The 12444-nt window shown below is 55.0% G+C and overlaps 1 protein-coding gene across 2 annotated transcripts in view; it reads left to right on the top strand.

The window, feature by feature from the left end:
- Nucleotides 1–3417, top strand: part of ACY3 (aminoacylase 3) — a 37888-nt gene extending 34471 nt beyond the window's left edge. For both annotated transcript variants that reach the window (XM_073350590.2, XM_073350591.2), the window contains exons 5-7: nt 1751–1858; nt 2182–2291; nt 3182–3417. In XM_073350590.2, coding sequence (XP_073206691.1) covers nt 1751–1858; nt 2182–2291; nt 3182–3373 — 410 coding nt within the window. In that variant the 3' untranslated portion in view covers nt 3374–3417. The remainder of the gene's footprint in view (nt 1–1750; nt 1859–2181; nt 2292–3181) is intronic.
- The last annotated feature ends 9027 nt before the right edge of the window (nt 3418–12444 follow it).

Here is a 12444-nt window from a genome sequence, read left to right as displayed (position 1 = left end):
AGCCCTCAAGCCCTGTCCCTTAGTCACTTATCCCCAAGGCTTCTCTCCTCCCATTCCCAGTGCCCTCTCTTCCCCTCATTCCCATGGCTCCCCATCTCCTTCTCCTGGGAGACACACCCCCTCCCACTGCTGCTCCCAGCTAAGCCCCACCATGACCTCCTCCCTCATAGGGCGCTGCCTGCCCCAGCTCTGAGACTGGCTTCTTCGGGGCTCCCATGGCAAATGGGGTGAATTGGGGTGGCTCGACAGAGTGCAGTAATGCTGTGTGGGGCTCTGTCACCCTCCAGTGTCCCGATCACAAATACAGATTTCTGAGGCTGCTGCCTCCTGAAGTTCACACCGTAGTGGCTTCTGGCTGTGACTATAGAGGCCAAGGGTTCAATCCCCATGCTGAGGATTATTGCATAGGTGCTCTGTCAGCAGATAGTAGCCATCCTTTCTCCAGTCATTCTCGGATCATTGAATCCACATCCCTGCTGATGCTCACAAACTTACTGAGCTCCATCTTAACCCTAATTAGTTATCACACTGCTTTTCTAAGCAAGCACATTTATTCCTAAAGTGAAAGCATGACAGAGAAAAGCTGCTAAAACAAAAGACTCGACACTACTGGTAATAAGCTTCCCGACTCCTGCCACGGCTCTGCCCAGTGATCAGTCCTTCAGACCCCACCCATGGATGTTTCTGTGGTCACCAGTTCATCACACCAGGGGACTCAGAACAAGCATCCCCATGAATTAATGTGTCCCTCTTTCCTACAGTTTGGCCCTCTGCTCTTGTCCTCATGTAACCAGTGATCAGCAGACAAAGTTCCCATTCTCAGGGTGAAGCTCCTTGCATAGCAGAGGAGTTACATTTGCATCCTCCTCCCCCTCAAGATTTCCTAGGGAATCACTTCACTTGAAATGCCCAGTCTTGCCTGGCCCATTGCTCCAAGTAGTCCTTTGAAGCTCCTAACTTGCCCCAGGATTTACCTTAGTCCTGCCCCGCCGAGAGACGTTCCATGCCATCCCCCAATAACACACAAACATCTGCATTTTCAATACAACTAATGCCTAAGGTGCTTAAACATACCAAATTAAGTTAAACTTCCTTGAAAGAAGGTTTGTGCAGGATATTTCAGGGAATTGCCCTACACAACCCCCCTACCCCACTGGGAGGCTCATCTGGACCCTTGCTGATCTGATGGGTAGACCCCACCTTTCATTTCCAGCCTGCATTTATGCATGGCTGGGTGATCCCCCTTCGTTCTTGTGCCGATGCTGCCCCTTTAGCTTGGCTAGCTCATCCCCCTCCCTGGTGTTTTCCCCCCAAGGTGGTTAAAGTTTTTCCAAAACCTGGGATTGAGCCAGGCTTAGAGTGCCAGGCCTTCAGAGAGGGATGGGTTGGAGGTCACACCTGAGGTTGATGGCAGAGGCAGGGATGAACCCCACGGCTTCTGCATCCCCATCCAGAGCCTTTTCCGCTGTCTCATGCATGGCAGGTCTTGAGAGCAGTGAGGGCCAGGTGTGTGAGGTCGGGGTTGGGGGTGAGTGGGATGAAAGGACACGGGTAGTATTTTAGCAGGCACCTGGGGCATAGCTGTGATTGAGGGAGGGGGTGGGTGATGCTCTCCCCTGGGGCAGGGCCCCGGGGGTAGCAATGGGCATTGGGGCATGTTTGGGGGACTCCTTGCAGCATGCTCTGGGGAGAAGTGCTGGGGAGGGCGCGGTAGCCAAGCTGTAACTGGGTCTCTGTGGTCTCCCTGCAGCGCTGGAGCTGGGGCCACAGCCCCAGAGGGTGGTGAGAGCTGACCTGTTTGCTCAGATGAGAGCCCTCATGGCCTGCGCACTGGACTTCATCGAACTCTTTAACAAGGGTGAGTTATCCCAGAGGAGCCATGAGCTATCCCACCTGGCATCACCCTGGAGATGAATTGAGCTATCCCATCACACATTGCTCTGCAGTGCCCTAGGGGTGGGTGAGAAAAAGCCTCAAATATCAGGACTGTCCCTATAAAATCGGGACATCTGGTCACCCTAGGTGAGGCCCTCCTCCCATATTAATACTTTGAGGAGGTCACCTTCCTCACCAGCCACAGCGGTGGGAGCCTGTAATTAACTGGGGGGGCGGGGGGGAGAGCAGCCTTCCTATGCAGTGCCCCCCCATTCTGAGCTCTCTGCTGCCCCCTTTGCCCCATAGGCACAGTGTTCCCTGCCTTTGAGATTGAAGCCTACAAGATCACCGGGCTCATGGACTATCCCCGCTACCCTGATGGGGAGATCTCAGCCATGGTGCATCCCAAGCTGCAGGTGGGTGTGGGCTTGGAATAGGGTAGTCCCAGCACCCTGCATTGTTGTTCTCTCTGGGAGAGACGGATCACAGCTGTAGCTCCAGCGTGTGCGCAAAGCCAGCCTGGCAACGACAAGGCCTGATTCACTAGCCCAGATTCTCTCTCAGCCCTTCTCTGAGCTCTGGGTAGAGCTGGGGGGGCAGGGGAGGGTGGCTTTAAACCACCTCTGTGCTCCCTGCATTGTGGGTTGTGCGCCTGGTCGCTGGTGTGGGTTAAAGCAGCCTAAGGGCTGCTGTGAGCTACCCTCTGCTCTCCATGGTCCCAGGGTGGCAGAGAATATCCAGAGCATAATGCACCCCACCCCCACACAGTCTAGCCCATAGTGGGGGCTGGGAGCAGGGCTCTTACACCAGCTCTAGAGCAGCTGGGATAACTCTGCTCTTGTTTCTACTACTGAGCAGCACAAAGGGGCCTTAGTGCAACTGAGGCCTGTACCCCAAAGGCTCCGCCATGGCAAGGCAGTGCCAGAGTTAGCCCCAAGCTCAGCGGGGTGAAGCTGGGTTTATTCCGGGGCACGGGGCGAGTGAAGTTGATTCCATGTTCTTGGTTATGCAGCCCTCAGGCTCAAGGGAGCTGTACACTGTAGCAATACAGCATCAGGCTGGGTGACACTGGACAGCCGGGAGATGAGTTGGGGTGGGCTTAGTTCACAAGGCACTGTGACCTGCATGGGGTCTTGCCACATATCTAATGAAATGTTTGGTTACCAGAGAGTACTGCCAGGACAGTGGGGATCCTGGCCTCAACCAGCAGGGGGTGCTGTAGGGAGCAGGGCAAGAGCACTGGCTGTGGGGGAGGAGTTCCTGGCTACTCCAGCCCCAGCCAATCACCAACCTGTTCCACCCTTAGGATAAGGATTTCCTCCCCTTGAATCCCGGGGACCCAATCTTCCAGACCTTCAGTGGGGAGGAGATCCTGTACAAGGACGACACAACCATCTACCCAGCCTTCATCAACGAGGCTGCCTACTATGAGAAGAAGGTGGCCTTTGCCAAGATGGAGAAGCACACATTCTCCATGCCCGGCCTGCAGCGAGAATGAGCCAGGTGGGCCATGGGCTAAGAGGGAATAAACAGAGTCTGAATGGATATGACGGTGTGTGCCATGAGGGATGGGATGGGTGTTACCAGGCGGACATCACCCTTGTGTTGTGATGGAGGGGCTGGGCTGGGTGTTGGGAGCACTATCTGGTAGCACCACCTATTATCCAGGTTCCCCGACACTTCCCAGTGCACGTCTTTTCTTTCTTTCTTATAACTTTGAAAAACTGACCATTCAGGCTGAAACTTTCCAGGCCAGCCTGGTGTCTGCCTCAGGCAGAAATTTTTTTGGAACATTTCAGCCATTCAGCCTTTTCCCAAGAACAAGGCTAGGGCAAAGGTGTTGTTTCGCCAGGTTAATTTCTACAACGGTTTCTTTGCAAGGTTCTAGCGCCCCCAAGCAGCAGGGTGGCCTTGGAGGAAGGGAAGTGCCGTTTGCCATCCCCATCAAAATCCACCCAAATCTGGCCAAGTGATAAGCCTTTGGAGAATCTGAGTTTGCACACGCTCAGTAGGGCCTTTTTAATTCCCTGAAGTTTCTGTCCACACTGAGCATGCTCCAACCCCTCCCAGCTCCTAGAAGGGACTAGAGTGCCCATGGGCCCGCCCCACAGGGTGACTGAGCGTGCTCCAGTCTGGGGCTGAGTCAGATTTTCCCTGCAATTGTTACTCCTGTCTGCTGTGGTGCCAGGCAGCAGCACACAGAGCGGGGCACCTGGCTCTCCTGTGCACTCAGTGACCCCCTCAGGTGCTGTGGGGGAGGTGCAACCTGAGTCGACTGCAGTAGCAGGAGCAATGCAGGAGTGAGGACAGGTGTAGGGTGGGAGAGTGAAGAGGTAGGGGCTGTCTTGGGGGAGGCCCTGGGGGAGGAGGATGGGCAGGAACCCATGCAGCGGGAGGGGGGCTGGAGCCAGGGAAGTGAGGGGGTGGCGAAACAGGGCTAAAGGTGAGGGTGGGAGGTGTGGTGAGTCCCCTCAGGCATGCCGTGGCCTGGCTCAGAACTGGGCGATCATAGAGGCCAGTTCCAACCTGCTGAGGGGAAGCAGAAGAGGCTTGGAGTAGCATGGGATGGGTCTGTCCCACACACACCCACCCCCCCACCCCCCAGTCCACTGTTTTCTTCCTCTCATATGAGGCCAGGGCAATAATCAGGATCGTTAACAGCCCCCCAAAATCATGGGCCTGATCCCTAGTGCCCCCTGCTGCCACCAGTGGGCCAGCTCCAGTGGCTGCCCCTGCCTTCACGGGGGATTGCTCAGCATGGCTCTGCCACCCCGGGCATAGCCTGGCTTCCTGCGCAGCCCCGAGCCTGAGCGGTGGAGCCTCCTTTGGACTCAGGGTTTCACCCCCTGCCGGGAGCAGGCGCAGCTGGGGCGAGAGCAGGGAATGGGCCCCATTTTGGGCTCAGCTGTTCCACACCCAGCCCTGGGGTTTAGCTTTAACCAGCCCTGCGGGAGGCAGAGAAGCCGCAGGTGGCATCGGCCAAAGGCCAGGGTTAAACGTTAGCCCTGCAGTCTGCTCTGGCCTGGGGCTGCCAGGGCTGCCTGCTGACTCCCCTGGGGAGCACAGTGCAAATGGCCCTTGCTCAGTACTTCAGAGGTGGTGTCTGCCAGCTGGAGACCAGGGGCGCCGCCAGCCTTTTCCTGGTGGGGGGCTGAGATGGGCTAGACAGAAGGGGGGGGACTGTGCCCCTCACCATGAGGCCCTGCCCCTCTCTGTGGCCCCACCCCCTGCTACTTCTCAAAAGGTCTCCCCTTCTCCTTCCCCCGCCCCCCGAGGTCCTACCCCCTGGCCAGGTTAGAGGCTGGAAGCCAGAGCCAGGCAGTTTCGGGCACTGGCTACTCGCAGCCAGTAGGAGCTGCCTGGGAAGGGCGACTCAGCTCTGGGGCCAGCAGAGCCCTCGAGGAGCAGCAACCACGAGGGGTGGGGCCCAGGAGCCCAGGCCAGAGTGGGTTAGTCCAGGCTGCTGTGGGGAGCCCTGGACCCTCCACCTGTCCTGGGCAGTGTACCCCAGCAGGCAGAGACAGGGGCCAGGGCCTACCCTCAGGCACACCAGCTCCCACACCCAGGCTTACTCCTTCGCTGCTGCTGGAGCTGGGTGCCCAGCCAGCAACCGCTGCTCTCTCTGCTCTGCCTTCAGAGCTGGGCGGCCAGAGAGCGGCAGCTGCTGCGGGGGGGGGGGGGGATATGCAAATTTTGCAGTGACTATAGCTCCAGCAAGTCCCCTTCCCCGCCCCCCACCTAGCCCTGCCCCTGCTGGAAACACTGTTGGACGTACAAACCTCATTGCGGAGCAGTCACTAGAGGGAGACACAGACCAGCACAGCGGTAACCTGGGGGATGGTAAACTCATCCCCATCATTGCGTTATCTTCCTGGGGCTGGATGGGAGCTGGGGACCTGGAGGAGAAAGGCACTATGTCCCATTCCCCACTCCCCTGAGCCAACTAGTCCCAGCCCCTGGGGGCCACATGGGATCCAGCACCCCCAAGAGGAGAAAGACACCGTAATTCCATTTCCCACCATCGAGCCAGCCAGGCCCCTTCCCTCCGGGGCTGCATCAGAACACAGGAACAGCTAGACTGGATCAGAGCCAGTGCAGCTAGTCCAGTATCCTGTCTCGGACCGTGGCTAGCACCAGATGCATGAGTTTAACAGTCAGCACTCTGCATTCCCAGACACATTCACCTCTCCCTCCCACCTCTCCTAGCTGCTTTATTCATAGGAACGAAATGTCTCCTTCTACTAAACATCAAAGAAGGTGAGTCATGTGGACTCCTCCCCCCAGCCAGAAAGGGGTGCTGCAGGGGTTACAGGGATATAGCAAATTGAGACAGAAAAACATTCCATCCCCCTATGCAAAAAATCCCATCTTTGCCTTCCCAGGAATCTGGCCTTGCTTCCTAGAAGCAGGAGACAAACGACAAGCTTGTGGGAATACCTCCATTCTAGAACCACCCACATATGTGAAGAATCTGGTGGGAAATAGGTTTATTTCTATTTATTCTATTATGCTGAAGTTTGGATGCAAACTGGCAGCAAATATTTCACCACAATGAAAAACAGCTGGTCTTCACAAGCTTGAGCCTAAATCATCCATCGCTGCTGTTGAGCCCCTTGACTGAGCTGTCCCCAGTATCTATGGCCACCCTCTGAAAAGGGGCCTCTATCGTAGGCAGTGGCCTCCTGGCTACTGCACACGTATCAGGGGCTTTTTCCAATCTTGCATAGGAATCACATATTATGCAGTATTCCTCAGCTGCCTCAGTTTCCCCATTTTCAGCTGCGGTCTTGACCAAAGCAATGAAGAGTTGTGCCTCAATTTCCCCTCTTTCAGCATCAATCTTGGCCGAAGCAATGCTGAGCTGTGCCTCAGTTTCCCCAAGGCTAACATAATCCTATCCCCTAAAGAATTTGGTTAAGGATCAGTGCTGGGATGCAGGAGGCCCAAGGTCAATTCCCTGCTCTGCCACAGATTCACTGTGTGACCTTGGTTAAGTCATTTCACCTCTTCAGACTTCACTTGCAAAATCAGGATAATGATGCAGCTTCAGTTGTTTCATCTGTTTAGACTGCAAGCATTTCAGACAGGGATGGCCTATGACTCTGTGCCTGGGACAATGGGCCCCAATCTCATTTACTGTGTCCATGCAGAGTCCGGCAGAACAGGCCCTGATCTCCATGACTGTCTGTACAGCGTTCTGCACAATGGAGCCCTGATCTCAGCCAGAACCTCTAGGCACTGTCATAAATACAAATAGTAAGAATAATAGATTTAGAAGCCAGAAGGGATTGTTATGATCATCTGGTCACATGCATAACACAGGCTAGAATATCTTGCTGCAGAGGAAATCATTTATCTGCACTCCATGCAGAAACTGCTCTCTCCATGGGTAAGAATCAGCAATGTGTGTCAAACCCACTGCCTTTCAATATCTTCCAAGCTCTGAAAGGCCAACACACAATCCATTATCGCCACCAGTACAGGATACTCACTGTACACTGAGCCAGACCCCAATGGGATCATCATCAACTTCCATGCGCTCTGGATTGCACCATTAGTGTATTTCCTCTCTCAAAGATGAATTGGGGTTTGCCAAAGCCCAGAACTGTAGAGTCTGAGATGGAAAAGTCCCTTTACTTTCTAAAAACTAAACCAGACATACCCTGAGGCTTATCTTCCTGCAGAAACTGACTGGGATAGTGGAATAAACCATTCTAGTATATCTCCCCCTGTGGAGACCCTATTCCAGAACAAAACTAACTTTAATCCAGAATATTTACTCTGCTTTGGAAGTCACTTTTATTGTGGAATAGAGCAGCCACATGGGGACTTATTCTGGCAGACCTGTAGCAGAATCGTTTATTCCACTGTTGCACGGCTGGTCAGTTTCCTTGGGTAGATAAATTTCCAATGGGATCAGAAAAGAGCAATTTTAAAGAAAGCCACTTACTAGCGTGGGGGGGGGGCCTCACCCAGCGGGGAGATTGAACCTGGATACAAGGCTACTGTCTCAGGGATGCTGCTTGCAGGGGTGGCCAACTGCTGCAGCCCAACTGGGATATGGGGCAAACTCATGAAACAAAGAACTGCTCTTTTCTAGCTAAGGTACTTATGCCCCCCTCCATAGTGTCTGAGTGCCTTCCAGTCCGTAATTGGCTGAGCAGGCTATATGCAGTATTGTGGCAGGCACGTTCGCCCCAGGATAAGAGAGACACAAAGTGCGTGAGGTAATCACTTTTATGAGGCCAGCTTCTGTTGGTGAAAGAGACAGGCTTTCGAGCGTATACAGGGAAGACCTGAAGCAGAGTTCTGTGGAGCTTGAAAGGTCATCTCTTTCTCCAACAGAAGTTGGTCCAATAAAAGATAATTACCCCATTCACTCTGTCACTCAGCTTGATGGCATCTCCAGTGTCTGTCTATCTTGGAATCACACACCCCATCCATTCCAAACTCCCAGGGAATTTCTAGGCAGTGATAGGCAGAAAACTATTAAAATGCGGGGGTGGGGATCTGAAATGGGGGATCCACAGAGCCCCGGCATCTGATTAGCACAGCCACAGCATCAAGCACCTCTCCACTTGTCTGTAGCTCATACAGCTGGTTGACCGCGCCTTTAATACCGGCACACATAACAACACCCCCATCTCAGCTCAGCATAGCCTCCCACTAGAGTTTAACATGTTGACACCCTGGATGACTGAGTGCCCAATAATAATGGTGGGGAGGGCCAGAGGGAATGGGTGGGATGCAGGTAGCCCCTGGCATGGGACGTGGTGAGAGGAAATGAGGGATTCTGGCATGGGTGGAAGAGGGGAAGTGGGATACACAGAACCCCTGGCTGGGGAGGAAAGAATTGAGGTACCCTGGTATGGTGCCCACAGATCCCCTAGCATAGGAGGGGCCCACACAGTAGCAGCTGCAAAGGGGTTAATGGGCATAAGCTCTGTGAGGAAGTTGCTGACTAGCAACAGCTGAGCTCACAGGCTGCTCCTGGAAGGAGAAGCCTCCTAGGGAGAGAGCAGCTGAGCTCCCAGGGCAGCAAGACCCTGGCCAGAACAGCATCTGAGCAAGGGCCCTCCCAGGGAGCTGGAACGGGCCCAGCCTGCAAGGGGCTGCGCGGCCAGGCAACCTGAACAGACTTGCCATCAGCCTGAAGGTAGGAAGTGGCCGTGGGAAGTAGCAGTGAGTGGGATGGATGGAGCTGCTTACTCTAGGGTTCCTGGGCTGGAAGGAAGTGGGAGGCCTGGGTTCCCCTTGCCACTCCTGCAGGAAGGGGAGGGCACAGCTCTGCCACAAGGGAGCTCGAGGACTCTTGAGCCCTGGGTGGGGATGATGGCTCAGGCCCATTATTTTCTTGAGGAAGGGGCTGGGATAACTAGGACAGGGGGTCTCAACTGGAGGTGGGGGGAGTCACACCTGCCCTGCCCCCCCATATTGCTATATGGGAGGGGATGGATGGTCTAGTGGTTAAAACACTAGCCTGGGACTTGGTTCAATTCCCTGCTGTGCTACAGACTCCCTGCATGACCTGGGCAAGTCCCTTAGCAGCTCTGTGCCTCAGTTTCCCAATCTGTGCAACAGGGATCACAGCACTGCCCTGCCTCCCGGGGAGGGAGCGTGATGGTTCATACGAAACAGATTGGGCGGTACTCCGTTACTACGGTGATGGGGGTCTGATAAGGATGGTGTCACACACAGACAGGAGGCTTCTACCCCAGGAGCCTGGAGAGCAGCGGATGCTCTGCTCAGACCGGCCGAGCCAGGTGACTGCAGCATCGGCAATGGAGGATGCTGCGCGCTGGAGATTAGCTCGTTGGTGGAGTTAGAACCGGGGGGAAAGACACCATCTCTGAACTATGCAAGGTCCCCGCAATGGCAGCCCAGTGGGGAAAGGGCAGTACTAGAAGCAGCAAAGGGTATGCACCCCATAGGGCAAAGGGGAGCACATGGGACTGACACGAGCTCTGAGGTGTCAGAGCAGAAATACGGGGAGTCCGGGGGAACTGATGCCATCCACTCCATCCCCCACCCCAATCCCACTCCCCTTCTGGGGAAATGCTGGCGCACACACCAAGGGAGCGAATCCAGATCAGTGCAGGGGTCGCAATGGGAGAATCCACTCTCAGGAGCCCTTCTCCCCCAGCCCCACCCCTGGCTGGGGCTCTCAGACCCAGGCCCCTCCAGCGGCTTTGCCACGGGCAGGGAAAGGAATGAGACTACAAGCATGGAGATCTTCCCTGGAGCTGGGACCCAGCGGGGTGTGTGACAGCCGACACACTGGGCACTGAAGTGGGGTCCGCCGGAGCTAAAGGCACAGAGCCACTACAGCTGGAGCTCGAGATCTGGAACAGACTCCTAACCTCTCTGGATGAGCACCTGTCTCACCCTGCCCTCTGCTGGCTGGGTTCACAACTGCTCTTCTACACGCTGGTGGGATTCTCCTTTAGCTCAGCAGCCTGGGCAGAAGGCTCTGCTCCAGCCCCGCTGACAGGCAGGGAAACCTGGAAAGGGACACTAGGGGGCCACAGCCAGGTGACACTCTGTAGTGCAACAGCCAGCGGGAGGGCAGCATGGCAACCATGGGCCTCAGGACTGGTCCATGGGACGTAACCCATGAGGAGCAGCTTTGAGGGACCCAAGAGCTGATTCTCTCTAGGGGGCTGGGAGCTAGGGGTCTTGCCCCAGGCCTTGAGCCTGGTCTGTCTCCAGCACTGAGATCCCCATGGTCCCCAAAAAGAGTTAGATCCCAGGGGGAAGTGCTGGAGCAATGGGGGGCAGTTGAGATGGAAGGCTGGCCCAGTGGTTACGACACTGGCTTTGAGGGGCCTGGATTCAAGTTCCAGCTTTCCCATGTGCTCCCTGGGTAACCTTGGGCAAATCATGTAGCCTCTGGGTCTCAATTGCCCCATCTGTACAATGGGGATCACAGCACTGCTCTGCCTCATGGGGAGCTGCGAGGGTCAATACACTAAGGGGTGCACAGGTGGTAGCTTGTGTCAACTGGGTGCACTGCACCCTATGGGCTCCATGCATCCCTCCATCCCCCCACAGCTCCCTGCTGCCACCTGCCATCCCCCTCTATTGCAGGGACTCTCTGCATTCCCCCAGTCCCTGTGTGCCCCCATTCTCTCATGCTAGGGACTCCCTGTGCCCCCCACTGGCCCCTTCCCCTATATCAGGGCCACCCATCTCCTCCCCACCTCCCCATGCCAGGGTCTGTGTGCACCCATCCATTCCCATTTTCTCCAATATCAGGTTCCTCCAATCTCCACCCCACCAGGGATCCCAGGTACCCCACCAGCCAGCGAGAGTGGCTGGAGCAGCCTCTTCAGCTCCAGCACCCCCTGGCTATAGTCACTGTTAGGCTGGGGAGTGGCACCTTCCCACGCCTCAGCCCTCTGGCCAGGTCCCATCCAGCCCCACTCCTTCAGGTGAATCAGTCCCTGAAAAGTGGACAAGTCTCTACCAGGAGTCTAGCTCAGTTGGACTCACTGGTCAGTGCTTGTGGCATAAAGCAGGAGGGCTGAAGCCCAGACACGCAATCACGGAGTCAGTGAGGCTACAGGGCCTACCCTGGAGGAAGAGTGAGACCCCTTGAGGGTCTAACAAACTGAAGGGGTTCCTCCAAGAAACTGTTTAAAAGGTGCAATGTAGCACCAATCCTGTGGCAGTTGGTGTGAGCAGTGGGATACTGAATGTATCAGTAGTATTTTGCAATACTGACTTGCTGAAGTAAAAAACAAGGTTAGTCAAAGGAAAAAGCAAGAAAATGGCATATAACTATCTCCCTAAGAAGGACATCATAAACCTGTGCTGGGAGAGAGGGTTAAGCATTGGAAAGCTCAACAAGAAGCAACTGAGTGCATGGCTGGAGAAGGATGATTGGACCAAGAACCAGATTCCAGAGCCAGTTGAAGTTCTAAGGCGGTCCAAGATCAAGAAAGGCCACAGCAGCAGCAGGACGGCCTCAAGACCTGATTCTCCTTTCAGCAGGGAACCTTCATGACCTGGTTCCCCATTAATAGACTTGAAGTGGTGAGAATTGGAGCTGGGAGCTAAGGATCTTCAAGTAGAGTGGCAGAGACTGGAGTACTGTGCAAGGGAGGGAGCTGACCAGGAGAAGCAGCAAAAACATGAAAAAGAACACAGAAGCATGAACTGGAGATGGAGAAATGGAAGTGGGGAAAGACCTCGGGATGCCAATCCTCAGGAAGCCTAGATACCATACAGTTGCCCCAGTTTAAGGGGATGATATAGATGCCGAAATCACTGCCTTTGAGAAGCCTTGTGATTTGAACCAGGATGACCCTGCTTACCAGCTCCAATGTCTTACCTACTAACTCAGTACCAGGGTACAATGCAGACATGTGAGTAGCTTTGTCACCCCTGCCCTCTAACCTGGGGTGCCCTTTACATGACTTTGCTACTGTAGACTCCAGTCTGGACAACTCACGAACAACAAGTCACTCCCAGCTGTGTCTGTGTGTGGGCTGCAGCCAGCCAGCCACACATGGATGATGCTCTGGCTTTCACCAGCCTTGACTATATTTCAGGGTGACACTAGCATAC

The sequence above is a fragment of the Lepidochelys kempii genome, chromosome 6, assembly GCF_965140285.1.
Source record: "Lepidochelys kempii isolate rLepKem1 chromosome 6, rLepKem1.hap1, whole genome shotgun sequence".
Taxonomy (NCBI): domain Eukaryota; kingdom Metazoa; phylum Chordata; order Testudines; family Cheloniidae; genus Lepidochelys; species Lepidochelys kempii.
Note: the sequence above shows the minus strand (reverse complement) of the source record. Positions and strands in the feature narration are given on the sequence as shown.